This window comes from Camelina sativa, chromosome 17 (genome assembly GCF_030686135.1).
Source record: "Camelina sativa cultivar CO46 ecotype springtype chromosome 17, ASM3068613v1".
Lineage (NCBI taxonomy): Eukaryota > Viridiplantae > Streptophyta > Magnoliopsida > Brassicales > Brassicaceae > Camelina > Camelina sativa.
This window is the reverse complement of record NC_141896.1, coordinates 2,107,585-2,133,073: the sequence shown is the minus strand read 5'-3', so window position 1 is coordinate 2,133,073 and position 25,489 is coordinate 2,107,585. Positions and strand designations below refer to the sequence as shown.

Sequence of the window (25,489 nt, the reverse complement as noted above, 5' to 3'; positions counted from 1 at the left end):
CAGGAAGCTTGATTTATCAGGTATCCAAATTTAATAGTTTAATTTGCTTCTATATTTGAAAATATTTAAACTTTTAAAAAGTAAACATATTATAATATATTATAATATATTTACGTTTTTAAAAAATGTTTAAGATATTATAAATATTTAAATTTTTATAGAATGATTAAATTATTATAAATATTTGAACTCCGTCGAAAGTTTAAAATATTATAATATATTTAAAGTCTATAAAATATTTAAGTAATATTAATATTTTAATTCTTAAAAATTTAAAATATAAAATTTTTTTGAGTTAAATCCGTTAAAACATGTGTTTTTATCAAACTATAAATTAAACCATGGAAGCAGAGTGTGTCTATCCTCTTACAAAACTACTATCTGATATTGCAGAGTGTCTATTCTCTTACAAAACTACGTACTATCTACTATTGTGGTGTGTGTTTCCGTGAAAAACTACATTTTACAAACTACTTACTCTATTAGGATTTCCAATTTACTGTATAACCCCAAATATACAAATAAACACTATATAAATAAAGAAAATAAATCAAAATAAAAAACTATATTACAAAAATACAAATTACTAAAAAAAATAACTAACAAAATATATAATCCCGTGCTGTAGCACGGGTATCACCTAGTTTTGTTTATATTCTGTGACTTACAAATTTTATAACAGTTAGTTTCTTTTTCCTTAAATTGATTTTTTTTTTTAGTTTCTTTCAAGAATATAAGAGAAAGTATATAGTATGAATATAAGTCAATAATGTTTATAAGTTTGGGCTAATTAGCATTAAGCTTTTGTCTCTGTTTATATCATACACAAAAGGCATTTTTCGCTGCTTGCTTTAGCTTAATAACCAAAAACTAAACCTCAAAACGTCACATCATTTTCTCCATGGTACAAACACAACAACAACGATCCATATTGGTAACCCGAGGGTCTGCCTGCTCCATTCGATCAAACCTAAATTGCATTCTTGGCCCTGTTCTTCGTTTCAAACTTGGACAATCTTGTTTCTTGAGTGCTGGATCATCATTGCTTGTGGCTCCCTTTGTCAATTTGCTCACACTATCTTTGGCCTCAGCGAGGAATGCAGCGTCTGGCTTGAGTTTATCTGAAGGTTCTTTCAGGGCCATACAGATCGATGTACAACACAATCACTATGTTTACTGATACCTCAGCAAGAAATCCACTCAGGAGGGTTAGAGAATGAGGAGAGACAATGTCGTTGAGCCTGTCCGAGATTAATTTAACCGGAGTTAAAACAAAAACACTAGTAATGAGCATTGAGGTCAACTTATAATAACACTACCAGCTAGGCAAATATTACATACAACTTTGTTGGACACACGACACCATAGGAACAACAAGCAACAAGCCGCTACATTCTACAATGCATGTGAAGATCGTCAAAAAGGTAGGAGAGTGTACTTGTTACTAGAAAAGTACTACCACCATCAAACTCAAAGGGCCCAATTTAACTGCTTTCATGATCATGAGAAAAGCTTCCACAGAAACTAATGTATGTAGAGGTAACAAATATTTGCTCACTTTGAAAGAAGGAAGCTCCTTCTCAAACTCCTCTCACAAAGTGGTCTCATGTAGATTCTAACAGCCTCTCTCTACCACAAGTGCATTACATGATTTTGGTGAATCCAGTTATATACTACTAAAGCAAAAATATATAATCTACGATCCTATAGATAAATATACTACTAAAGCAAATTAGTTCAAATATAAACCACATATATCAATTCAAATTAGTCACCATGAGTATGAACTTTGTCATTTTATTAAATTTTATAACCTGTTACATATTTTGTAACAATTTTTTAAAGAAAATTAAAAATCTTTTAAATCATACGTACAAAAATTACTCTTTAAAATATTTTCTTTAAGATTTTTGAAAACAACGTGCTCTAGTAATAAAATATTTCAAAAATAAATTAAGTTTGTACTCACTATTTAACTTGTAACCAATTAATACATCAATTAATCTATAACCTCTTTGTAACCAATTTATTAAAATTATATAGTCTACAAAACAATGTTATGTATTTCCGTTTTATTATAAAGGGAATTTATAATTATTATTTTGAGTAATTGGTTTATATGAACTATGAAGATTGAAATGTCACTTTGGATACTTTTTATATGTTTGGGTTTTATGGCTCTCATATACTATGGGTATCAGAAAATATCCTAAACCGAATCCGGATTTGAACCCACATGTTTGACAACATAAAATCCAATACAATAATTCGGGAATATTCACACCCATATTAAACCCAAATCGGATTTTTTGGGGTCAGGTTCTTAAGGATTTTGGTTTTTTTTTTTTTTTTTTTTTTCTGACGAAGAAAACAGATCTTAAATTATACACTGAATTATTTATTATAGTAGAGATTTTTGAGATTAAATCTTAAGTACTCTCAACTGAGATGTTGGGAGAGTGCTACCATCCCTCAATGGAAAATTGACCGGAATTGCATTCTTTGTTCCAATCATTGCTGTCTCAATTGTTGATCTCACCGTAAGACTTGAGAATGCAGCAAGCCAGCAACATACGAGGACATAAAAAAGGCAATCAAGTAAAAACTGCTAACAAACCACAAATTATAAGATGAAATGCTTTCATGATTTACTTTTATTGCTTATTTGGTCAAACTAACTTTACAGGGAAGAATCCGAAGGCAATAATATTATTTAGTTAATGAGAAATCCATTCAGATATGTCCAATGCACATGGTCTTAATTTACATTGAAATATAAGACATGAATAATGGAAAAAAAAACTCTATTATATTAACAAAATTAAGGTAAAATAATGGAACTTAAAAAAAAAAATTGTTTACAGATAGTTGAAACGACCCATACAGTATGTATATACTATAAGTAATTTTAATAGACATATTGAAGAGTCAAAACAAATAGATTGCTACACAAAGTCTGATAGTAACTGTTTATGCTAAAAATCTGGAAGAAAAAATCTAGACGACAGACGCACACAAAACCTAATCAGATTTATAGGACCAGCTCAAAACAATTTTTGTAATGGAGAGGACGACACATTTTTCGGACCTCACCGCCGCAAGTGAGGATCCACGAGAGAACACCGCAAAGCTATCCGCCGTCACCTCCGACACGAGCGACTTCGGCGTTTATTCCAGCAGAATCGGCGTCGTTTTCTAAGAGAGGAGGGTCGTCACGAATGGCAGTCACTCCGTCGTCTGAAATAAATATTCTAAATTTATATATTAACTGTAGAATATTATATACATGAATATTTAAAATATTTTAATTGTGTTTAATTATAAAAATAGTAGAGAGTGTTAACTAAACTTTTTTGAATATTTAATGACATTCAATAGTAAATGTTTCCAAAAATATATTTTGAACAAAAAGTGTTCCAAAAATACTATTATAATTTCATGTGATGGTGATTAAGTTTCCGCTATTTTAAATTTTAATTCTAACACATGTGTGAGCAGATATAAAATAAGGTTTCAGATCAGGTGGAAACGACATAAATTTAAACAAATATTACTATTATTATAACTATATTGTTCGGATCATGGAAGCATATATGTAATTCATTTATACTATGAGTAAAAAGTGCTCATATGTCTTGGGTGAATCGATTGGAGGGGTATAAACGCTTAATTATATAATATGACTAGATTAGGCCCGCGTATTAACGCGGATATAAGAAAATATGTGAAATTTTTAGTTATATTCAAAATATTATTTTTATTTCATTTATTTTTTTTAAAACCGGATTTAGAGTTCACACACTCCATCTTGCAATACAATTTCTTTGTATATAAACCGGATTTCTAAATTTCTTTTTACTATATGATTATAATAAATAATAATTGCAATTAAATTGCAAATATTTTCCTTATTAATTGCATATATTTTCCTTAGTTAATTACACATATTTTCTTTAGTTAATTGCAAAAATTATATTATTGTTTATACTATTTTAAAATTTAATTAATTTTAGTTAATTCGTTTTTCTTTATTTTTTACTATTATTAATTATAAGTAATAAATATGCAATGAATGAATATTAAAAATAGTATTTTTTATGCAAAAAAAATTGATTAAATGGATGTTGATGTGGAAGAAAGAGAAGTGAGAAAAGTTAACTTTATATATATAGACTAGATTTTAACCCGCGGTACACCGCGGGATAATTTTTTTTATAATTAAAAATATAATTTGTATTTGTTTGTTAGACCTTTTGTTACGATTAGGGTTTAACATTATATAATTGTATTTTAATTTTTAATTTTAGGATTTAACCCGCAGTATACCGTATGATAACTTGTTGTTTTACATAATCATAATTTAATCAATTTAATAGATATGTCCAATATTTTAATATTGATAAAGTGTGTAATATTATGACAGTAAACTTTTGAGTACTTAATTAATTATTTCTCTAAATTTTAACCCGCTATACAGCGTGAGATTATGTTTTTTTTCAGGTTTTCTATAACTAATAAAAAAATATGTTGGATAAAATATAAAATTATATTTTTTTAGTTTTATGTAATAACATTGAGATATTTGTTATTATACTTGCTTTAAGTAAATAAAAATTATAATTTTCATTTGGAATTCTATTTGCTTTAAGTATAGAAAATTATAAAAATTATAATTTTAATAAATTTGAAATCGATTACGTAGAAGATAAGATTGTTTGATTTTTAAGATAAAATTGAGATATTTTAATTTTAAAGTAAGACAGAAAAGATATTTTAGAGATATTTTAGGAATACATTGTTAAATGTAAAGATTGTGTAAGTATAAACCAAAATTGGTTTAGGAAATAGAAATCATTTTAGTAGAGATATCTTAGAAAAATAAATGATTTCTCCGATTTTTTTATATTACGAAGATAACCGATTTTGATTTCCATATTTTACTTTTTTTTTTGTGCAATTTTTTGGGGATCAATTATGTAAATTAATTTTTAAATAAATTAAACTTCAAGGGTATAATACAAAATATACTTTAAAATGTATATATAAAAGATTTAATTCGTTGGAGAAAATGTAATTTTATTGTGTTATATATTAATTTACAATTTATTAGACCAAATCCCAAAAATGTACAATTCAACCCATTAAATTAAAGATTATATAGAAAATACCAAATAAACTGATAAAAATGAATACTAAGTTGAGAAATTACAATCATCTTAAATTACAGTCATCTTCTCCTTTGCCTCAGAAGGAAATTAACTTGTTTTGAAAATATGATTCCTGAGATTTAAAAAATCAAAATTATTTTAAGAATTTATTAAGGTTTCCACATAATTTTAATATAAATTTATAAAAATAAATGAAAATATACAACAACATATAATAAGAAGAAACGGTTAAAAAAAATTGATTAGAATATTAAGTCAATAACATCATAGCATACAATAAGAAGTATCACAAAATATTTCTTGTTCACTCTCTAGAATATTGTCTCAATGTATCTACAACCATAAATGCAAAATAATTGTAGACAAACATGTATTACACAAAGGGTCAACAATAATTTTTAAACAAAAATTATCAGTAAAGTACAAAAAGAGAAGGGAGATTAGAGAAGCAGCCTTGGAGGTACCAAGGAGTTTGACTCCATAAACCTTAAGGTTAAGGATCACATATATTGTAAGACAGACTTTTTATTGACTCTCATCTCAGATTCTGTCACTACTCCATTTAAAACTTGAAACATATTTCGTATTCCTCTGATTATAGATTGTTATTTATAGATGAGTTGGTTTGAGAATATTTTGGAGGTCAAGTAAAAAATCTCATATACAAATTTGGAACATAAAGAAATCGCTCAATCATGAATGATACACATATATAGTTAAGGGAAAGTTTACAAAAAATTTATGTATTAATATAGTTATTCCTACAAATGATTTAGGAAATGTCTGATCCTAATTAATGTTATTGTGATAGCATGAAATATTAAAAATAGTTTCCGATTTTAATGGAATTTTATTTGGAAAATAGCAATAACAATAGCAATAAAGTGGAGATATTATAGGAAACTATAAACCAATCGAAATGCACAAGAAATTCGATTGATTTTTTTCGATTTTTGAAGGAAATTATAATCAAATTATTAATGTAATCGATTTTTATTTTCCATATTTTACTTATTGTTTTCTTGTGCAATTGTTTAGGGACCAATATTGCAAACTAATAATGTAAATAAGCTAAACTAAAAGGGTAGAACCCAAAATGTACTTCAAAAATGTATATATAGATACCTTTGACTTGTATATTTCTTTCCACAACCGTTTAGAAAACCCATTAAAGAAGGAGATTTTTTTACTATATGATAACAAAAATAGTTACTTCTTTAATTGTATATTTCTTTTTGCAACTATTTTTGTAATTGTTTTGTGATTATAATGTTATTTCTTTCTTTAAAGATACAAAATTTAGTGAATATCAAAAGAAAAAAAAATGGATGATAAACTATGTTAAATAAGTAAACTCTCGTTGTGTAAAAAAAAAAAGACATTAATAAAATGTAATAAAATGAGACAAAGGATAGCCTCGATCCAGGATTTGGGGGTCAAAAACAAAGTTCTCTACCAAATCAGCCAACAAGACATTAGAGATGCTAACCAAAATATCCGCTGGCGCAACTTTCAGAAAGTTTCAGTGTGGACATGTGCTGCACAGGCATTGCATTTTAAAGGTGCTCAGGGGGAGGAAGACCTGCTGCCCATATTGTAGAAGCGTTCTAGACATTGCAGTTGGACAGAACGATTGAGGATTGTGCCCTCTACCGATATACTCTCTTTCTATCCTGTGGTCACAGTGGAAATTTCTTAGTGTCCTCCCTGTGATGCTTTTAATTGACTTCAGTTCACAGGAAGCTTTGACTTATCACTGCCGTGAAGTGGCTATTACTATTGTAAATAAAGCTACCTATTTAGTTAGCATCATATACTAGTACTGATGATAGAAGATCCTCTCTTTTCCCAGATTTACCTAATTTTTTCCTCTTGTATGGAATTGCTTCCAGCTTTTTATTGAATCAGATCACAGTTATCCCAACTTATTTCAATGCATTTGCTTTGAGCAAAGACTATAGTACTTTAACTTAGTCATCTCTATTTGTGTGCATGATATGGTGGCGCTTGTCTAGTTTTAATGTTGCTCCTATTTGCTCTTTCATTCTGCTTCAAATGAAGTTATGTGTCCCCTGCTTTTTATCTCTGTTTATCATACACAAAAAGGCATTTTCAGCTGCTTGCTTTAGCTTTAATAACCAAAACCTTAAACACAACAACAACGATCCATATTGGTAACCCGAGGAGGGTCTGCCTGCTCCATTCGATGGAACCTAAATTTGCATTCTTGGCGCTGTTCTTCGTTTCATACTTGGCCTCAGCGAGAGAAATGCAGCGTCTGGCTTTTGTGTTTATCTGAAGGTTCTTTCAGGGCCATACAGATGTCATGTACAACACAAATCACTATGTTTACAAGTAAAGGGCTACGTAACGGAGCGGATCGACCAAGGAAGGTGTTGCATTTAACGAGTTAACCCGGTCCCAGACTCGGCCTGAGATTACTTATAAACCACTTCGGTACAAACATTTAATTTTGAACGGTTTGATAATACAATTTAAACCGGTACTTAGCTATACAGAGGAAAATAAAGTCAAAGGTTGACTTTTCAACTAACTAAATTTTTTGCAAAAAGCAAAAGAAAGAAAGGAATGTAGATTGCTGCTAGATGAAGACATGCAAGATTAGCAACGAATATTCCAATCCGAGGCGTCAAACGAAGAGGAAGCAGCAATGACAAATTAAAGAAATCAATGAATCGTTGTTTGGTGAAGTCGTCATACAAGATTGGATAGGAATATTCCATTCTAAGACTTCTAAACTTATGATGATATATCTCCTCTCTATACAGTATTTAAGGTAAGGTAATCCTGCTTTTGGTATGTAACCATTCAAAAAGCTTAGATATAAGAATGGAAGGGAAGATGAAGATAGGACCCGTAGGGAAGCATGATGCTAGAAGCAGTACAATTGTAAACTGGGACGAAGGAAAACACGATGGCTTCATCTCTCAGATCTTTCTCTCTCATAGCCTCGGAGGTATTATGTCTATCCAATTCCAGTTCGTTCTGGACGGGAACCTTGTTTTATCCGACCGTCACGGTCCATTTATCGGCAACATGTTTGACGTTGTAAGTCTGATTTTTGTTTACTCTTCTTTAATTTTCCAACTAAAACGTGGTTATAACTAAAAGCATTGTGATCTGGACCTAGCAGATAGAGCTCAACTATCCGCATGAGTACATAACTGGGATCAGTGGAGAGTATTACAAGTATGAAGCTAGCAATCCTCACATAAGATCTCTCAAATTCACTACCAACACTAGTGAGTACGGTCCTTTTGGCACCTCCGGTTCCAGCTACGAAAAGTTCGCGTTTAAACTCGGGAAATCTCCTCAGTTTGGCGGTTTCCATGGGACTTACGATGCCTCCGGACTACAGTACATCGGTGTTTATCTCCAGCCTAAAACAGTTCAACCCAAGATCGATACAGAGGAAATGGAGTCAAAAATTGTTTTGGGTTGAAAAGTGTTTGTATATCAAAATAGTGTTCTGTCGATGATACATGCTGCACTACGCAAATGCTTCTATGAATAAAATTGATACGTGTTACATATAATCGTCAAAGATAATCTAACCTTTAAAATACAACAGTAACAATATCGGATGTACCTAGAACAACACTATCTTTAGAAAATGCATTAACAATGAAATTGTTGGAATATTTACACTCTCAAGCTAGCAGGTCTTGTATATGTTTTAGTACCTATATCTTTCACTGCATCAATCCTATGCAACGATCACTTCTAGGTAGGGGCTGGCAAGAAGGTTGGTGCAAGCTAGTGAGGTTATGACCACGATAAGGTCAACCATTTTGTGCTAATGGATGCATTGTCACTTACTTTGAATCATTATCACCTGTATAATATGAAGCTCAGTAATTGGCCAATCTGACTTGAACAAAAATTGGGATGTGAAAGTCCCTGGAATTCAATCACTGAGGTGATCACCAGCAAGGGTTTCAACAACACAGCCCTGTAATCGCAAATCAGAAGAAACAAGCTCGAGGACGTCGCGGATATAAGCAGTCTCAACATGGGCACTGTCACCAGCCATGAAGACATGCGTGCAATCATCAATCTCTATGGAACTAAACCCAGGCTGCTTCTTTAACCCGAGACCCTTCATCTTCCTCCTCATCTGACTTGCTCCTTCCCATTTTCCATCAGCCGCATACATATTCGAAAGTATCACATAATTTGAATGGCTTTTCACATTCAGTTCACTAAGATGCTTCACCAACCTCTCTGCTAAGACGGTATCGTTCCCATGAGTCCTGCAGGCTGCAAGCAAAGATCCAATCACAACTTCATTTGGCTTCATAGGCATGCTCTGTACCACTTTCAAAGCGTCTTCCAATCTCCCAGCCCGGCTATACAAATCCACTAAACATCCATAATGCTCAATCCTAGGCGAGATTCTGTAATCCCTTTTCATCGTTTGGAAATATCGAAGACCTTCTTCAACTAGACCTACATGGCTACAAGCCGTAAGTGCACCGGTGAAAGTGACTGCGTCAGGTTTAAACCATTCATCTTGCATTTTCCTAAAGTATACCAAAGATTCATGTGCGTTTCCATTAGCAGCAAAACCAACAACGATTGAATTCCATGAAACTACAGTTCGTTTCTCCATCTTGTCAAAAACTTCACGAGCAAACTCAACACACCCGCAACGACAATACAAATCAATCAGTGAATTACTAACCCTGACATTGTTCTTAAAACCCTGACTCATCACATAACGATGTACCCATAATCCAAAAGAGAGAGCACCTAGGTTTGTACAAGCGTTAAGAGTAGCAATAATAGCAACGTAATCTGGTTTCACTCCTGAAATCTGCATCTCACGGAACCATACCAAAGCTTCCTCGTGAAACCCTTTCTTAACAAACCCATTTATCATAGCTGTCCAAGAAACCAAGTCCCGTTCAGGCATTTCGTCGAACAACTTAACAGCGTTATCGACTTGACCACTCCTCATGTACCCATCGATCATTGTATTCCAAGTAACCGAGTTTTTATCAACCATGTAATCGAACACCAATCTAGCCTTCTTAACACGACCGCGTTTTGAGTACATCCCGAGAATTGCGGTGCCAACCATGACATGGGTTCTATCGAGACCAAGTTTACAAGCATATCCATGAAGCAAATCGCCTAAGGCTTCACTTCCGGAGTGAATATCACCACAACCAGAGAGTAGAGCGATGAAAGTGATGTGGTTTGGCTCTACGCCGGCGACTCTCATATCGGTAAATTCCTTCGCTGCCTCCGCTAACCGACCATTGCGTGTGAGGAGATTGATGCGAGAAGTCCATGAAACAATGGTTTCGGAGGTAGATTGATTAAGTTTTTGGATCTTTTGATTGGGGTGGTTTTTACGGGTGATGAAAGGTACTAGCGCCGGCGAAGTAGCTCCGACGACGGGAAGGAGACTCATTCGTGTGAGACGGTGATGGATTAATTATTTATGATTTTATTTTTCTTTTTATCTCAAATTAAACCAAACATTGGATTTAGAAGACCGGGTAAAATCAGATCCGGTTTCAAGATTACATTAGGCAAGATCAATAAGAAGACATTAAGAACCCTAATTAGTAAACTTTTAAATAGGAAAAACCTTAAAAACCCTAACTAACACAGCACGTTTCTTGCTTAGCTGCCAAGTAATGTTGTCGCAGCATCGGTCACGCAATCCTCAAGATCTTTGACGGCATCAATCCTGATAATACTACTAACTAGCTTCGCAGCCTCAAATTTGTCTTGACATACCATGAGTGATCTGTTCATCCTTTCCTGCATCAAATTAACAAATATTTGCAAGTTTCTCAGTACATGGCAGAAACGGAGAGTAGTTATGGAATTAGTTAAGGACCTTTTAATTTTTACCTGAAACTTGGCCATCTCGCTATCGAATCGTTGTTGAGAATTGACAACGGGAACACGGCAGAGCTCAACGCAGTTATTTGTCACATCTTTCGTTCGTCTTTTCTCAAAGCACTCGTGTGCACACTTGAAATAAGCTTGCTGCAATTGATTGTTATTCAAAAGGGGCATGAATCTTATGGCAAACTCAATATATATTCTGAAAACAATACACTTGCATAAAACTCTTGTTACGACCTGGTTTATTACAAGATCGAGCAATACTTGAACATATTATTAAAATTAGGATAAGTTACTACGCAAACATATACTATATGATCGTAAAAATACATATATATATACCTGAAGGGTGAAACTGATATGTTCTTGTATAGGAGAGAGCTGCGACTGCCCAGCTGCTTTTATGTCCTCGATTTTTCTCCTAATCCTCTCCAATACGATTTGCTCTTCCGCAACTGCCTTGTGATCCATCGTCTTTCTCTCTGGAGATTTTAAGGGTTTAGCTGCTATTCAAACTGGAGGCATCTATCTTATATATATAGGCAAGTTTCTACGACGACCAACAAGACAAAAACACCCCTAAAGGATAAACCGACACCGAATAAAATCAGCAGTTTCGGGTTGGTTCGATTCAAAAATTATCTACTCCGTTCGGTTTATCTAAGAGACTAAGACCAAGATGACTAACGTTTTGGTTCTAGCAATTAGCTTCTACGTTTTGGTATCAACGTTTCTTAAGAATCTCAACTTTAAAGAAAGAACAACTACAGGGTTTGCTTTACGGATTCTTTGTCCTGCTCGAAGCACATTGGTTTTAATATCTTTCAGTTGAACATTTACAGATCCGGTTTCTGAGACTCTTTGACATGTTTATGCCTCGTACCACATATTGTGAAAAGCTTGTTGGTCAAGATCTTTATAATCTTATATATAAAACAATCTGTTTAGCATTTGGTCTGATAAACTTAACCATACCCTACTCCTACCACCCATTGTGTTTATCTATTGAGTGATAATGAAAAGACATAACTATGATTAGCAAGAGACAAAAAGTAAAGATGCCCCTTTTTCACATCAGAGGATTATTATTAGTCGACAATAGAGAATGACTTCTTCATTCTCTGCACAATATGAGGCAATGTTTCGAGATTATCCTGAATGGATCTGTCCACACAACCCTCCATAGCTTTGACGGCATCAACCCTGTTCTGATGAAGCTTTGCAGCCTCAAATTTGTCTTGACAGACCATGAGAGATCTGTTCATCCTTTCCTGCATCAAATTACAATTGCAAGTTTGTCAGTACATAGCAAAAGTAAGCACGCAGTCTTTATGAGTTTTGAAAATCATATCAACCTGAAACTGAGCCATTTCGCCTTCAAAATGCTGTTGAGCATTGACAACTGGAAGACTGCAGCGCTCAACACAGTTGGCTATCTCCTCTTGCTTCCTACTTCTGTCAAAGCACTCGTACGCACATTTGAAATATGCTTGCTGCAATCAATCATTATTACGGGGGTTTCAATCATTCATTCACGAGGCCATCAACTAAACAGATTGATATGAAAACAACACAATTTCATAAAACTTGATTTATATAGTTGTACAGAACAGATGTAATCAAAACTATATCAAGGTTCAGTTTTCAGGAACTACAAGAAGACACAGCTTCTTATCAAGATTGAACTACACAGATTGTATAAAAATTTAGCTTAGAAAACTTAGTTAAAACATCACTGGAAAGAGAGATTCACCACAAGAGAACTTAACTAAAACAGTCAGACCTATGAATTGGCTACTAAAGATAGCTACTTTTGTTTTTAAATTCATGAACTGTTAATCCGAACCAAAATCAACACACGAAGGCATATAGGCAACACCACACTTACAAGCAGGAGAAGCAGGGGAATGCTACAATATGTTGGTGTATGTATATATATACCTGAAGGGTGAAATTGATGTGATCTTGAATAGGAGAGAGTTGCGACTGAGCAGCTGCGTTAACTTCTTCGAATTTTCTTTTAATCCTCTCCGTTACAATTTGCTCCTCCGCCGCTGCTATGTGATCCATCGTCTCTCTCGGTGGAGCGATTCTGATTTTTAGGGTTTTAGGGGGTTTTAGATTGGTCGCAGTCGCAGGCGTGTCAATGTGATTTGGGGTTTTTAATACTTTTTTCGAGTCGGTTAAACACTTTTTCGGTTTTAGTATTTAATAAACCGGAGATGATCTTTTCCTATTTCAGTTTCTGAGATCGTAAACCGGAATTGACCGGATCGGATCATAGAGCAAGGCAGCAACAACAACATTACATTATCGTCGGATCTGCGAAGACTTTGGATCTGCTGATGAGCCAGAGAGAGAGATATGAAGATGATGGTTGTATTCTCAGCGAAGATGATGGCGATGATGATTTTGATCTTGGCATCGACGATCTCAGCAAAAGAGCAGCTCAGCACTAAGGAATGCGAGGATCTGGGATTTACAGGTCTTGCTCTCTGCTCCGATTGCCACTCACTCTCTGAATACGTCAAGGATCAAGGTTCGTTCCTCTCTATTGCGTGGATCTTAATCTCTTCAAGTTTTGTTTTTTTTTTTCCCGAAAAAGACTCCAGCTTTAAGAAGAAAGAAGAATTTGTTGAGTTTTTGTGAATTTATGAGCTAAGATCATTCTCTTCATAGTGTTTTGTTTTGAGGAGGGGGATTGCTAAATTTGAAATTATCAATCTTATGATTAAATTGCAGAGTTGGTATCTGATTGCTTGAAGTGTTGTGCTGATGATTCTGAGGATTCCATGAGCAAGGTAATGACTTACTAGCCATGGTACTTTTCAATGCTTTCTGAAGCTGAATAGATTAGATGAAGAGAAGGGGAGTGATGGTTACTTGTTTGCAATATTTTTGCGACTGCAGGTTACGTATTCCGGGGCTATATTAGAGGTGTGTATGAGAAAGTTGGTTTTCTATCCTGAAATTGTTGGTTTTATTGAAGAAGAGAAAGAGAAGTTCCCTAGCGTAAAAGTTCAGTATATTTTCAACTCCCCACCCAAGTTGATCATGCTCGATGAAGCTGGTGAACATAAGGAATCAATAAGGTAAAATTTGCTTTACTACCCCTCTTTGCTCAACTCATTACTCTGGAATATTCTTAGATATTAGTTTGGGTTGAGCTCGAGTTGACCGGATTTAGGACTTTCATGGTGACCTGATATACCCATGTTAACATAGTAGATTCATGTGTAGATGTAAATCTCACTCTTTCAGTGCTCTGATACAGTCTACTGTATGATTAACGAACGTCTAATGAAAGTTGGTTTTGGAGCATGAATAAATCAAACTAGTGATGCGTTCTACGCCCCATCCTCCCTCTATCAGCAAAAGAGCTTCATTCCTCCAAAGTTGTAGCTGACCCTATTTGTTTCTTGATTTGCTTGTTTTGCAGAATCGACAACTGGAAACGCGAACATCTACTCCAGTATATGAGGGAGAAGGTCAAGCCTACTGCAGCAAGTTAGTCTTCTCCTTGTAGGGCTGAAGAAGATGATGATCTTCCCTGTCACATTTACATATGCCAAAGCATTGTGATCTAGTCGTTAAAAACATATTATGACTGACTTATCTTATCTTTCTTCCCTCGGTATCAACAGTCTGTATGTTCTGAACCTTTGCAATCTCAGTGGTTATGTATTTAATTCAATGTTCTTGTGAAACGGTAATCTCAATTTTGTGCGTAGCTGTTTGGTACAATTACAAGCAAATTCATTGTCGTTTCTCGTGGTTGTGGTATGTCTATCAATTCAAGGTGCTTTGTATTAGTAGGGAGAGCAACGCTCTTTCCTTCAACACTGAAAGAAAGCTTTCCTTGGATCTTTATAACTAGAAAGATGTATAGGATACATAGTTTTGGTAAGAACGACAGAACTTAGATATCTTAAGCAATTTCTCACAGAAAATAGATTACTTTGCATTAGAATAATTTAGTTTCTGTTTGGGCATATTACACAAGTCAAAGTATGGGGATGCATTAAACAGTCAAATAATAACAGCCATCGCCACACCGTGAGCTGTTGTTAACCAACTTCATGCGTCTCTCTGTCTATGTTACAGAGGCATCATCAGAATAATAAGAACTGGTCATCTTCTTTATGCTTAACACAAAGATTTTAGAAGGCGAAGAGCCGAATTGGTCATCTAAAGGGTGACTGAGATGTAACGCTGAAGGCTGGAGAGAGGGGAGTCTTCACGGGCGCCCAGATATCAGCTCCGTTGCTTTGAGCAACTCCTACTGTATTCTCCATTGGAATAAGACATAATCCTCTGTTTCTCAGGCTGTACTGCTCCAGCTCCTCCTGGTTACAAAGACGGGAAAATCAGTTCGTGTAAGATATTCAAGTTCCAGTTGCAGCAGATATGTCAGACGCGGAGCACTTAGGATAAAAATAGTGAAATCAGTATAAATGGGGTTAAGATTCAAGATCGTGCTCACCTGTGTAGCATCAGGTATCGTTTGCAGATACGGAGCACTTAGCACCTGTACAAAAGAACATGAAAAGTCAGATGTTTATTCGGTAAAGATGAATGGATCACGCTATGTATTGAAATGCTGATGAATAGAAACTTGCAGACCTTCACTTGTTCATGAAGAAACTCTATGTAATGCATCGCGTCTAGAAGAACTGATGCAGTGTCAGTCTGTGGTATAATAAGAAGATTAAAGATCAGTATGAGCTGCTAAGAGATGAATTCTCTTGATTTGCTTAACAAAAACAAAGTTACCTTTCCATAAGGAGAAACAATCTGTTGAAGAGCTGAAATACGTTCTCCAACTTTGTCCTTCCTCTCCTGTTTCAATCATGAAGATAACAAAAGATGGAAGGATCATTACCGACCACAGAATGAAGACTGATAAATCCAAGAAAAGTAGGTAAAGCAAGAGACCTTGGAATTGAAAGAGAGATCAGACTTGTGACGTTTGATGCTGCTTTCTCCGAGAGAGCACACATTCCGCTTATTCTCCATCATCATTCCGGCGTCTCTAGAGAATTCCATACCTTTGTCAATAAGAAATGCTTAAGAGTCACTAAACACAACATTCACCAAAACATTTCACATACGGTCCGAGGTTACCACTCTAATGTAAATTACAGAGGAAAACGATCACAAAATGTATGAAATGAGTGTTTTGGACCAACCAATGCATTGGGATTAGGATTAGAATATTAAGCCAAGACAAAGGTAAGGTCAACGAAAGTAGGCAAGGGTTTGTGGTCAAAGGCTAGGCCTCAAGTTCACATCAGCTGATTTAAATTTTAAGATTTGCAAGCACAATTATAAGCTCAAACAAAGATAAAATTATTTCCCAGAGATACTCTCACATAAACAGACAATAACATAACATCATATATGCATGAATCACATTGAGTCCTTAAAAACAGGAGAAGGAAAACCCCAAAAAAACAGAACACAGAATCCTCCACGGATCAGAGGAGAACAAAAAGTCACTCTCAGAAGTATTGAAGTTAATCTAATAATGTAAACAAGAATCCAACTTATAACAAAACTACTGAGTAGAATCTGGTAACATAGTCAAAGATGGTAACTTTTTTGGTCATGGGAATTGTGATAAACGAAATCAAAAGCTAATACAACAAGAAGAGGAGAAAGAAGTAAATATATCTAGAGATATAGCTTCTTTAAGCGACTAAAGTATGTATAAATGTATAATCAAGCCAAAAATTGAGTAAAGAAACAGAGTAGAAAAGAAGAACAAAACAGAGCAAATAAAGAAAAAGAGTAAAGAGGCTTACGGAGAGAGATGGACTCACAAATTGGGAGAAGAGCCAATAACGAAATCAAGAAAAGCTTTGTTCTTTGCAAAAGCCACCACACACACACAAGTTCTCGAAAAGCTCCAATTTTTCTTCGTTTGAACCCTAAAAATAATTGCCTTCAATTTTGTCTTAGAGCTTCTGACAACACAAAACCCGATAGATAAGAATAAGACACAGAAAACGTTTCTCTCTCTCTCTCTCTCTATTGAGTTTTCTGCTCAGTCCAAAAAGCAAAACTCCAAACCCGAAGTTACTATATACACCAGTTGCTCAGTCATTGAGCTTAAACGGTGTCCATGAAGAGCCAGCCAAGGAAGGCTTTGGTGAGAAAATGGCGTCAAAAGGCCGTGAGAGATATTAGAGCAATAGCAGAAATCTCGGCGTGAGAAAAGGAGAGAGAGAGATGAGATAGAAGAAACTTGTGTCGCTCCAAACGAAAGCAAATAGATGGGAACTGCTTTTTTTGTATATTGGGATATCTCTTTTTCCTCTCGACTCTTTTTTTTTTGGGTGAAGTAGTTTTGTATAGTATATAATTCTAGAGTTCTTTTTATTTAGTCTTTGTCTACTACCAATATTTTTTTGGATATGTTTGTGTCTAATGAGTGTATAAACTAGCCCTAGTAGTATAAAACGAGTTATTTGTTTGTTTGTTTGTTTGTTTAAGATCTCCAATCCAAACATTAAGATCTATATAACTATGCAAGTTAGTGACGTAGTTACGACTGCTGCATGCCCCCTACACCACCATCTACTACTCCTATTTGACCAAATCTGCAAATAAAAAGATTAGTATGTTCAGAATTAGTCTTTAGTCTTCGGACTATAATTTACATAATAGAATTTGCTTTAACCTATGCTTTAAAGTACATCAAATAAACGAACTAATGTATGTACCCTACTAAATTAATTATAATTTGACAGCTAACATACAACCCATCGTAGAGAGGGAGAGGTCTTGCCAATATCAGTCCCAGGTAGAGAAGTTGCTCTTTATTTCATTAATTCCAACATTGCTCGTTCGTAGAGAAACTAGTGTAGTGGTATTATTTTCTTTATTTGATAGTGACATTTGGAATGGTTATTAAATTTTGTCAACATATTTGACCAACTCTCTCTGCGCCATCAATCTTTTTGTTTCTACTTTTTTTTTTTTTTTCTGCTTTTTATTTCTTTGAATTTTGATTTGTTCTCTTCTCTTTTTGAAATTAACCAAGATATTGATTGGTTGTTGATATTTCAAGATAAAATATGTAAATCAATCAATCAAATTCAATCACTTGCATAGATAAATAAATAAAAGAAATGGGTAAGAAAAACATCACTTCCCAAAATATAACTATTCTCTCTTCTCTTAACTAGTAGTAGTACGACTGTTTTAATAACTAGTTCTCCCAAAACACACACAATTAAATTATGAGTAGTTTAATAAACTAGTTAGATTTGATTTTGAATTTATAATAAAGGAACACCAGTAATTAACAGAAAGACAAATAAGACAAAACTAAATGCTAGTACTTCACAGGAGAGAGACTCATCAGACGCTCAGGAGAAGCGCGAGTGTGCCGCACGAACACCAAAAACTGGCTCTATGAATGATGATGATTAATAAACTCACGTGGAGCGCTTAGAAGAAACGCTGTTTTTCAAAACGCAGACGCAGCGATCGCGTGAGTATAAAAATTAGAGAGATTTGTGGGGACAGAGGAGAGGGCACAGACCGTGCGACGCAAAAGTCCAAAGGAGGGGGGGGGAATCAGCGTTTTCTTTAAAAAGGTACGTTTTTGGTTTCTGGGGGCCAACGCGGTTTTGGGCTTTGTCTCGTTGTCACTATCTTCTTGTCCTCTTTTTTCCTTGTGGCGACCGGATTAGGTACTCTTACTAGTATTACTTTATTTTTATTTCTTCTCTACTTATTAGTATCTTTGGCATTATTTCACCCAAATTCTAAAAAATAAGAGAACCAAAACTACTGAAAAGGAAGTACACTTTGCACCATAAAAGAAAAATAAACAAATTTGGGCTTTTACATATAGCAGCAACACGAACCCGTTGCTTCTATAACAATCTGTTTGTGTTGTGGGTCTTGTGACGGAAAAACGGCTTTTTCATACCCCGACAATAGTCCTGTGTTGAATTCATACATTTGACTAATAATCTGGCCTAAACATACCTTATGTTTCTATATATTTGAATTCCACACCCCAACTTCGAAACTAATACACCAAGTATAATTTATGTGCCAAAAAATACAAAAACGTGTTTCACGACTAACTCTGTTAAGCTTCCGTTTAAGCGTTCTGACGTGGATTCCACATGTGCACAGCGATCCAGACGACGTCGTTTTGGCAAAACGGAGAATGAAAAATTTTGGCCAAAACGACATCGTTTTTTATTTGTCTCAAAAAATCTCTCTTCATCTCTCCCGAAACTCTCTCTACGGCGGAAGAACCCTAGAATTTGGGGGTTTTCAATTTCGACCCAATCTGAAGGAGATTATCGTCTTCTGAAGCCGACAGCAATGATTCCCGGGGATGAAGGTGGTTCGGAAGTCGCACCTAGAGTTCCAAACCGGTAATTTTCAAAAAATCCTTTTCATCCTCCTCATTGTTGGTCGATTGATTATCGTGTGTGTGTGTTAGAGAAAATCTCGATTGGATAGTTTGTTGAATTGTATTGTGTAATTGCATCAAAAATGTGTTATAATAGTGGGTGTTTGTATAAGTCGTGTATGATTTGTGTGTGTGTGTTAGATAAAATCTCGGTTTTGAACAATATTTGGTTTTGTTTTTTGTAGACCTGAAGATCCAATATTCATAATCTACTATAATGGAAAGTTTGAAGTCGCCAATGGTGTTGTGATTGCATATGTTGGAGGCGAGACTCATAGTCTTGAATGCAAGGCGGAGACAATATTTACAAACATGGTGGAGTCGATTGGGTTGTCTATGATTGGGCAAAGGATATGGTTTAAATACCCATACGAGTTGTTCACAGAGTTGAAGTTGTTGTATGATGGATCCGATAGTTTCCAGAGAATGTGTTCAGCTGCGATGTGGACAAGAACAATAGAACTCTATATAGAGAAGGATGAGATTTCTAATGATGGAGCTGGTGAAGAAGAACACAATGGTGATGGAGCTGGTGAAGATCTAGGCAATGATAGAGCTGGTCAAGAAGGAGTCAATGATGGTGGAGATGGTGAAGGCAACGATAGAGCTTGGTAGCTCAACAATACTATTAACAAAGCAAGAGAGATGCCATTGGTAGCAATGTTGGAGACCATAAGACGACAATGCCTGATCCGAAATGAAATGAGAAGAAAGAAGGCTGAAAAGCACAAGGGGAAGTATACTAAGAAAGTTGCTAAGACCATTAAAGAAGAGCAGCGACACATGAAGTATTGTCAGGTAATCCCTTGTGGCAATGGTCATTATGAGGTGACCGAACATGTTCATCATGGTTTCAGGGTTGATATGAATGCGAAAACATGTGCATGTAGAAGGTGGAGTATGACAGGAATTCCTTGCCGTCATGTATTGCGTGTAATTGGGATGAAGAAGAATCTGAAGCCTGAGGATTTTGTTAACTCTGACTGGTATTTGACATCAAGATGGGTGGCTCAATACAATGAGACAATGAGGGGAGTTAAGGGTATGTACTTCTGGAGAAAATCTGGTGAAACAGAGCTTCAACCACCACCTAGAGAGCCAACTAAAGGGCGGAAGAAGATACAAAAACGAATCAAGGGCAAAAATGAATCTCCAAAGAAAAGGAAAAAGAAAGCAAAGGTTGTAGAAGATGTCGCTCCACCAAAGAAGATGAAAATTAGCAGAGCAGGAATTACTTTGCGTTGTGCTAATTGTAGCACGGTAGGACATAACGCAAGAAGTTGTCCTAATATTGGAGTCCATCGCTATAAGCCAAAAAAAACACAAGGGGAAGGTCCAAGTGAAGCAAGTCAAGCAAGTCAACCAAGCCAATCAAGCCAACCATCACAGATTTCACTTGCTGATTAGTTGTTTTATAGCTTATGATTAGGATGATGTTGTTTCGATTGAATGTTTAGGATGATGGTTTTTTGGATCATGTTGTTTGGATTGAATGTTTAGGATGATGGTTTTTTGGTATATGGTTTAAGATGTAGGATGCTTGTTTTTTGTCTGCTTATTGAATCAGATGTTTTTAAAATCTTTGTCATCTAAATGGAATCATCTAAAACAACTCTCTTTATAGCATTTCTTTATAGCATTTTAGCTCCATTACCATTACATAAACGGGTTTTGCTTATTGCTTAAAAGATTAAAGCATATAGCACAAACATGACTACAATACACACAATCAAATTTTTGAAGCTACGTAATGCTTGAATCTCTTTCTCACAACAAACGATCATGGCTTTGAGTTCTCCAATCTCCTTCTCACATCCTTGTGCAACAGCTTTTATGCCTTCTATTTCACTTCCATTGCTTTTCATTGCTAGACTCTTCATCTCAGCTTCCACATCATGTAAGATTTTTCGAAAATTACCGGTTTGGAACTCTAGGTGCGACTTCCGAACCACCTTCATCCCCGGGAATCATTGCTGTCGGCTTCAGAAGACGATAATCTCCTTCAGATTGGGTCGAAATTGAAAACCCCCAAATTCTAGGGTTCTTCCGCCGTAGAGAGAGTTTCGGGAGAGATGAAGAGAGATTTTTTGAGACAAATAAAAAACGACGTCGTTTTGGCCAAAATTTTTCATTCTCCGTTTTGCCAAAACGACGTCGTCTGGATCGCTGTGCACATGTGGAATCCACGTCAGAACGCTTAAACGGAAGCTTAACAGAGTTAGTCGTGAAACACGTTTTTGTATTTTTTGGCACATAAATTATACTTGGTGTATTAGTTTCGAAGTTGGGGTGCGGAATTCAAATATATAGAAACATAAGGTATGTTTAGGCCAGATTATTAGTCAAATGTATGAATTCAACACAGGACTATTGTCGGGGTATGAAAAAGCCGTTTTTCCGTCTTGTGACATCCATCAATAGTTCTTGTAATTTTCTTCTCTTTCAAGGCACTCTTTCAACCCTATAACAATCAGTTGCATGTGTGGCCTGTCAGAGACGTATACTGAGGCTAAAGCTAGCTCCACAACTTTCCATACAGAGTTTGCATCAATATCTTTTCCCATCTTCGGGTCTATTACATTGTTCACATCATTCGTAGACCTCAAGATCGATATCACCCAATCACTCACATGAACACGCTTCGTTTGTGAAGCACTGATCGCTGTTTTCCCCGTAATGATCTCTAACAGAACAACTCCAAAGCTGTATATGTCACTCTTCTCGTTTAACCCATTTGTCTCAAAGCATCTATACACATCGTTTAAGAAACATCATAAAGTTACTAAAACATTGATGTTTGGTAGAGAGATAAAGAGAGAAAACTAACAGCGGGTCGAGATATCCGGGAGTTCCAGCGACTAGAGTGGATACGTGAGAACGACTCTCTGTATGAAAACTCCGGGAGAGTCCAAAATCCGCAAGCTTTGCTCTGTTTTTATCGTTCAACAATATGTTGGAAGTTTTCACATCTCTGTGAACTATCGCAGGTTTGCATCCACAGTGAAGATACTCAAGCCCTTCATTGAGACCATTTTTCGTTAAAGATGAAAACTTTCGGACTAATTCATAGCCTAAATATCAGAACTTTGGTCATACCTTGTGCTGCATCAAGTGCAATCTGAAGCCGTTGAGTCCAGCTCAATGTATGGTCATACTTTCCCGCGAGATGATCTGCCATGTTCCCGTTAGCCATGAACTCATAGATCAATCCCATTTGATCACCATCATGGAAATAACCGATCAGCGCAGTGAGGTTTACGTGATGAACTCTCACAAGAACTTCAACCTATATATATGAATAGGAGGTAGTGTTAATTTGCATATCTTTTTGGAATCAATAAATACCTAGAATTCTACTACATTACCTCGGAGCGAAACTCTTTGAATCCTTGAGCTGATGTTTCTGATAAAAGTTTAACAGCGACTTGAAGGTTGTTATAGTAGCCATGGTAGACTGTTCCAAAACCTCCTTTGCCGAGGACTCGACCGAAGTTATTTGTCATCTTTACGACGTCTGCAAAGGTAAATAATAACTTGTTCTCCGATCTCGCCATTAGATTGTTTCTTGCTCCGTTTTCTGCATTTTTTTCCACCGCAGAGTTTACTTTGCAAGATAAAGATTTAACAATTGGTTATGTGATAAACAGATAGATACGTACGTAAAAAGATAGACGTAGAGATAGATGTTTACCGGACTTCTTTCTCCGGTTCTTGACTCTCCAAAACACACCAGACAATAACAAGAGAATGAACATTGCTGCAAATGATGCGACCAGCGGGATCACGAGTTTTTTACTCTTGCTTTTTCCGCAAGAAATCTCAGAACATAGGTCTGGATTCTCTCCGACATGTAGCGAGAATGATCCGCTCTTTGATCTCTCTAATAACTCGGATGGGACTGAACCGGTTAGCTTATTCTTCTCTAGATTTCTGCAGAAATTATTAAGAGTTAAAGTCCGTAGTTACCATTCTAATTTGTTATCAATTGCATCGATATGTCTATACTCTATATAACTTACAAAACCCTCAAGAACTTCAGTTTTGACAGAAACTCTGGAATGTCTCCAGTTAAGCCGTTGTTTGATAAGTCCCTGATAATACAGTTGCCTTGTTCAAGTTAAAAAAACAAAAAATTATAGGTATGATCATCTTGAATTATATAAACTCACAGCTCCTGAATCATTGTGAGGTTAGAGAAGGATGGAGATATGTGACCCGTTAACCCGCTAGATGATAAGTTCCTGCCTCCATTAACAAAATTTTCAAGTCAATATACAATATCTACGGATTGATCAAGAAGAGATGAAAGTTATACTACACTTACAGTGATGTGATTCTAGGAGGGGTAAGACTATCATAACTACAATTAAGGCCCTCCCAAATATAGTCATTAGGTAAACATGGATCTCCTTGCCAGTTCTTCTTTACTTTGTAACTCGCCTTTAGATTTGTAACCGCGTCACCTATAAGTTTCAAGTGAATTAATCAAACCAAGAAAAAAAAAATTGAACTTTGTAAGCCATTTTACTAGCGCATACCATCCTCTTGGTTAGTGAGAGACTGCGAGAAACTGTTTGCAATATAGATCTCTAGAGCGTTAACGATTGGCGGAAGAGTAGACTTGGGAGTTCTTACGAGAGAAAACCCAATCTCCGTTTGGCTCTCAGGGTTTAGAAAAACAGTGTTAGTTTGAAGATACTTGGGGCTGAAGCCAGCAGCAACTGTCACACCGTTAACGCTGATATCGAACTCTCTGGTCTGGTTTGGTTTGAGACTAAGATCTTCAACCTCGGCGAAGTGCATGTAAACAAAGTACCTCACATTTGGATCACTGTTTTCCAAAGTCATTGTGATGGGTCTTGTTGTGTTTGTTGAAGTCATCGCTGTACTCATCACCAAACTGGAAAGGTTGTAACTATTGTTGTTTGAGATCACTGGAAGTGAGGTATTAATCTCTCTACAATAGCCAAAGTTGCGAGGTATCCAGATTCTGTCGTACACATCATCATCATATCTGATTCACACCAAAAAAAAAGTCTTCTTATGTCAAAGTTTTAACACATTCAGAAACAGAGCAATTAACAAAGCATGAGACAGAGGACAAAACAGAGTACGAAACAGAGCATTACCTGACAGGTGAATCCATGAGGGAGCCAAAGTCCCAGCGTCTGGAGAAGAACAGAGCACCGTTTGGAGATTCATATGTCGTGTTGTCGTTTCCGAGAAACCTAAGCTCCAAAGTCGAGATAAATGGAGTTCCTTTGCCTTTGTTTCCCAAACAAACAAATATTTTCTCAGATTGGCTCAAGTAAACGACCTCTTTGGATACAACGACCGATCCATTGCTGAGCAAGACAGTTTCCCAAATATTACCACCAAGAAACAGATCAAACTCGGGTGAACCATTTTCTCCGTCGTAGTTACCGTACATGAAACTAGCTCTTATGAGATATTTCTTGCCCTTCCCCTGATTTGGAATCAGTGTGTAGCAGTTTCTAGAACCTTCAGGAAAGCTCCTTAGGGTTTGAAGCTGTCTTTGAGCTGTTAAGGGGATCGATTTGGAGACTCCGGTTTCAACAAAGGATGAATCTGAGACGTAGTCTATACCCGTTGCGTCGTCTTTGTACGATGATCCACTTGGGATACCACAATCGATGCTTATGAAACCTATGATCATGCAACCAATAAAGATTAAAGGATTATACTTTCTTCACAAGAAAATAGTCATGAATAGTTAAAAAAAAAAAAGAACCTGATTGGTCTTGTGCATAAACCGAAACGATGAGACACAATCCAAACGTGGCTGAATAGATCAAGTTGAGAAAACGAAATGTTTCCATTTTCGTCTGGTTTCTTGAAAAACAAGGGAATAAAAAGACAACTAAAATTGGGTTTGTGTTTTTTTTTTTTTTTATAATGTTGTTGAAGTTTGAAGAAGTTCATTTAAAGACGGAAAAAATAATTTGATTGGAGGTAAAGTCTTTAAGACCAAAGT

The 25,489-nt window shown here is 35.6% G+C and overlaps 7 protein-coding genes and 1 pseudogene across 12 annotated transcripts; 2 read left to right on the top strand and 6 right to left on the bottom strand.

The window, feature by feature from the left end:
• Positions 1-885: 885 nt before the first annotated feature.
• LOC147923252 (uncharacterized) lies at positions 886-1,294 on the bottom strand (annotated as a pseudogene).
• Positions 1,295-7,776: 6,482 nt separating this feature from the next.
• LOC104754727 (protein RESTRICTED TEV MOVEMENT 1-like) lies at positions 7,777-8,725 on the top strand. Its single transcript, XM_010476992.3, has 2 exons — positions 7,777-8,237; positions 8,323-8,725. The coding sequence occupies exons 1-2, from the start codon at positions 8,019-8,021 to the stop codon at positions 8,629-8,631; spliced, it is 528 nt and encodes a 175-aa protein (XP_010475294.1). The 5' UTR covers positions 7,777-8,018; the 3' UTR covers positions 8,632-8,725.
• Positions 8,681-10,608, bottom strand: LOC104754725 (pentatricopeptide repeat-containing protein At1g05750, chloroplastic). Its single transcript, XM_010476989.3, has one exon. It carries the CDS (start codon positions 10,606-10,608, stop codon positions 9,097-9,099), a length of 1,512 nt encoding a protein of 503 aa, XP_010475291.1. The 3' UTR covers positions 8,681-9,096.
• Positions 10,609-10,624: 16 nt separating this feature from the next.
• LOC104754726 (uncharacterized) lies at positions 10,625-11,606 on the bottom strand. The gene is made up of 3 exons (XM_010476990.3): positions 11,397-11,606; positions 11,058-11,195; positions 10,625-10,964 (listed from the first exon to the last, which is right to left on the bottom strand). Exons 1-3 carry the CDS (start codon positions 11,523-11,525, stop codon positions 10,824-10,826), a joined length of 408 nt encoding a protein of 135 aa, XP_010475292.1. The 5' UTR covers positions 11,526-11,606; the 3' UTR covers positions 10,625-10,823.
• A 351-nt stretch (positions 11,607-11,957) lies between these two features.
• LOC104754724 (uncharacterized) lies at positions 11,958-13,288 on the bottom strand. The gene is made up of 3 exons (XM_010476988.3): positions 12,996-13,288; positions 12,410-12,547; positions 11,958-12,325 (listed from the first exon to the last, which is right to left on the bottom strand). The coding sequence occupies exons 1-3, from the start codon at positions 13,122-13,124 to the stop codon at positions 12,143-12,145; spliced, it is 450 nt and encodes a 149-aa protein (XP_010475290.1). The 5' UTR covers positions 13,125-13,288; the 3' UTR covers positions 11,958-12,142.
• A 107-nt stretch (positions 13,289-13,395) lies between these two features.
• On the top strand, positions 13,396-14,761 carry LOC104754723 (uncharacterized). The gene is made up of 4 exons (XM_010476987.3): positions 13,396-13,593; positions 13,797-13,855; positions 13,965-14,146; positions 14,494-14,761. The coding sequence occupies exons 1-4, from the start codon at positions 13,419-13,421 to the stop codon at positions 14,564-14,566; spliced, it is 489 nt and encodes a 162-aa protein (XP_010475289.1). The 5' UTR covers positions 13,396-13,418; the 3' UTR covers positions 14,567-14,761.
• A 229-nt stretch (positions 14,762-14,990) lies between these two features.
• On the bottom strand, positions 14,991-17,644 carry LOC104754722 (transcription factor bHLH153). Of its 5 annotated transcripts, none has more exons than XM_010476983.3 (6): positions 16,877-17,644; positions 15,990-16,102; positions 15,828-15,893; positions 15,678-15,743; positions 15,538-15,582; positions 14,991-15,400 (listed from the first exon to the last, which is right to left on the bottom strand). In XM_010476983.3, the coding sequence occupies exons 2-6, from the start codon at positions 16,098-16,100 to the stop codon at positions 15,239-15,241; spliced, it is 450 nt and encodes a 149-aa protein (XP_010475285.1). In that variant the 5' UTR covers positions 16,101-16,102; positions 16,877-17,644; the 3' UTR covers positions 14,991-15,238. The 5 variants fall into 5 exon arrangements, with proteins under 5 accessions (XP_010475285.1, XP_087351851.1, XP_087351853.1 ...); XM_087495725.1 differs by having other exon boundaries at positions 16,859-17,546; XM_087495727.1 differs by having other exon boundaries at positions 15,990-16,086; positions 16,859-17,381.
• Positions 17,645-21,778: 4,134 nt separating this feature from the next.
• LOC104754721 (putative LRR receptor-like serine/threonine-protein kinase At1g05700) lies at positions 21,779-25,397 on the bottom strand. 2 transcript variants are annotated; one of them, XM_010476982.2, is made up of 11 exons: positions 25,247-25,397; positions 24,624-25,161; positions 24,033-24,508; positions 23,819-23,957; positions 23,664-23,735; positions 23,514-23,585; positions 23,186-23,424; positions 22,860-23,071; positions 22,591-22,780; positions 22,322-22,511; positions 21,779-22,242 (listed from the first exon to the last, which is right to left on the bottom strand). In XM_010476982.2, exons 1-11 carry the CDS (start codon positions 25,332-25,334, stop codon positions 21,909-21,911), a joined length of 2,550 nt encoding a protein of 849 aa, XP_010475284.1. In that variant the 5' UTR covers positions 25,335-25,397; the 3' UTR covers positions 21,779-21,908. The 2 variants fall into 2 exon arrangements, with proteins under 2 accessions (XP_010475284.1, XP_010475283.1); XM_010476981.2 differs by having other exon boundaries at positions 22,860-23,098; positions 25,247-25,390.
• Between the last annotated feature and the right edge of the window lie 92 nt (positions 25,398-25,489).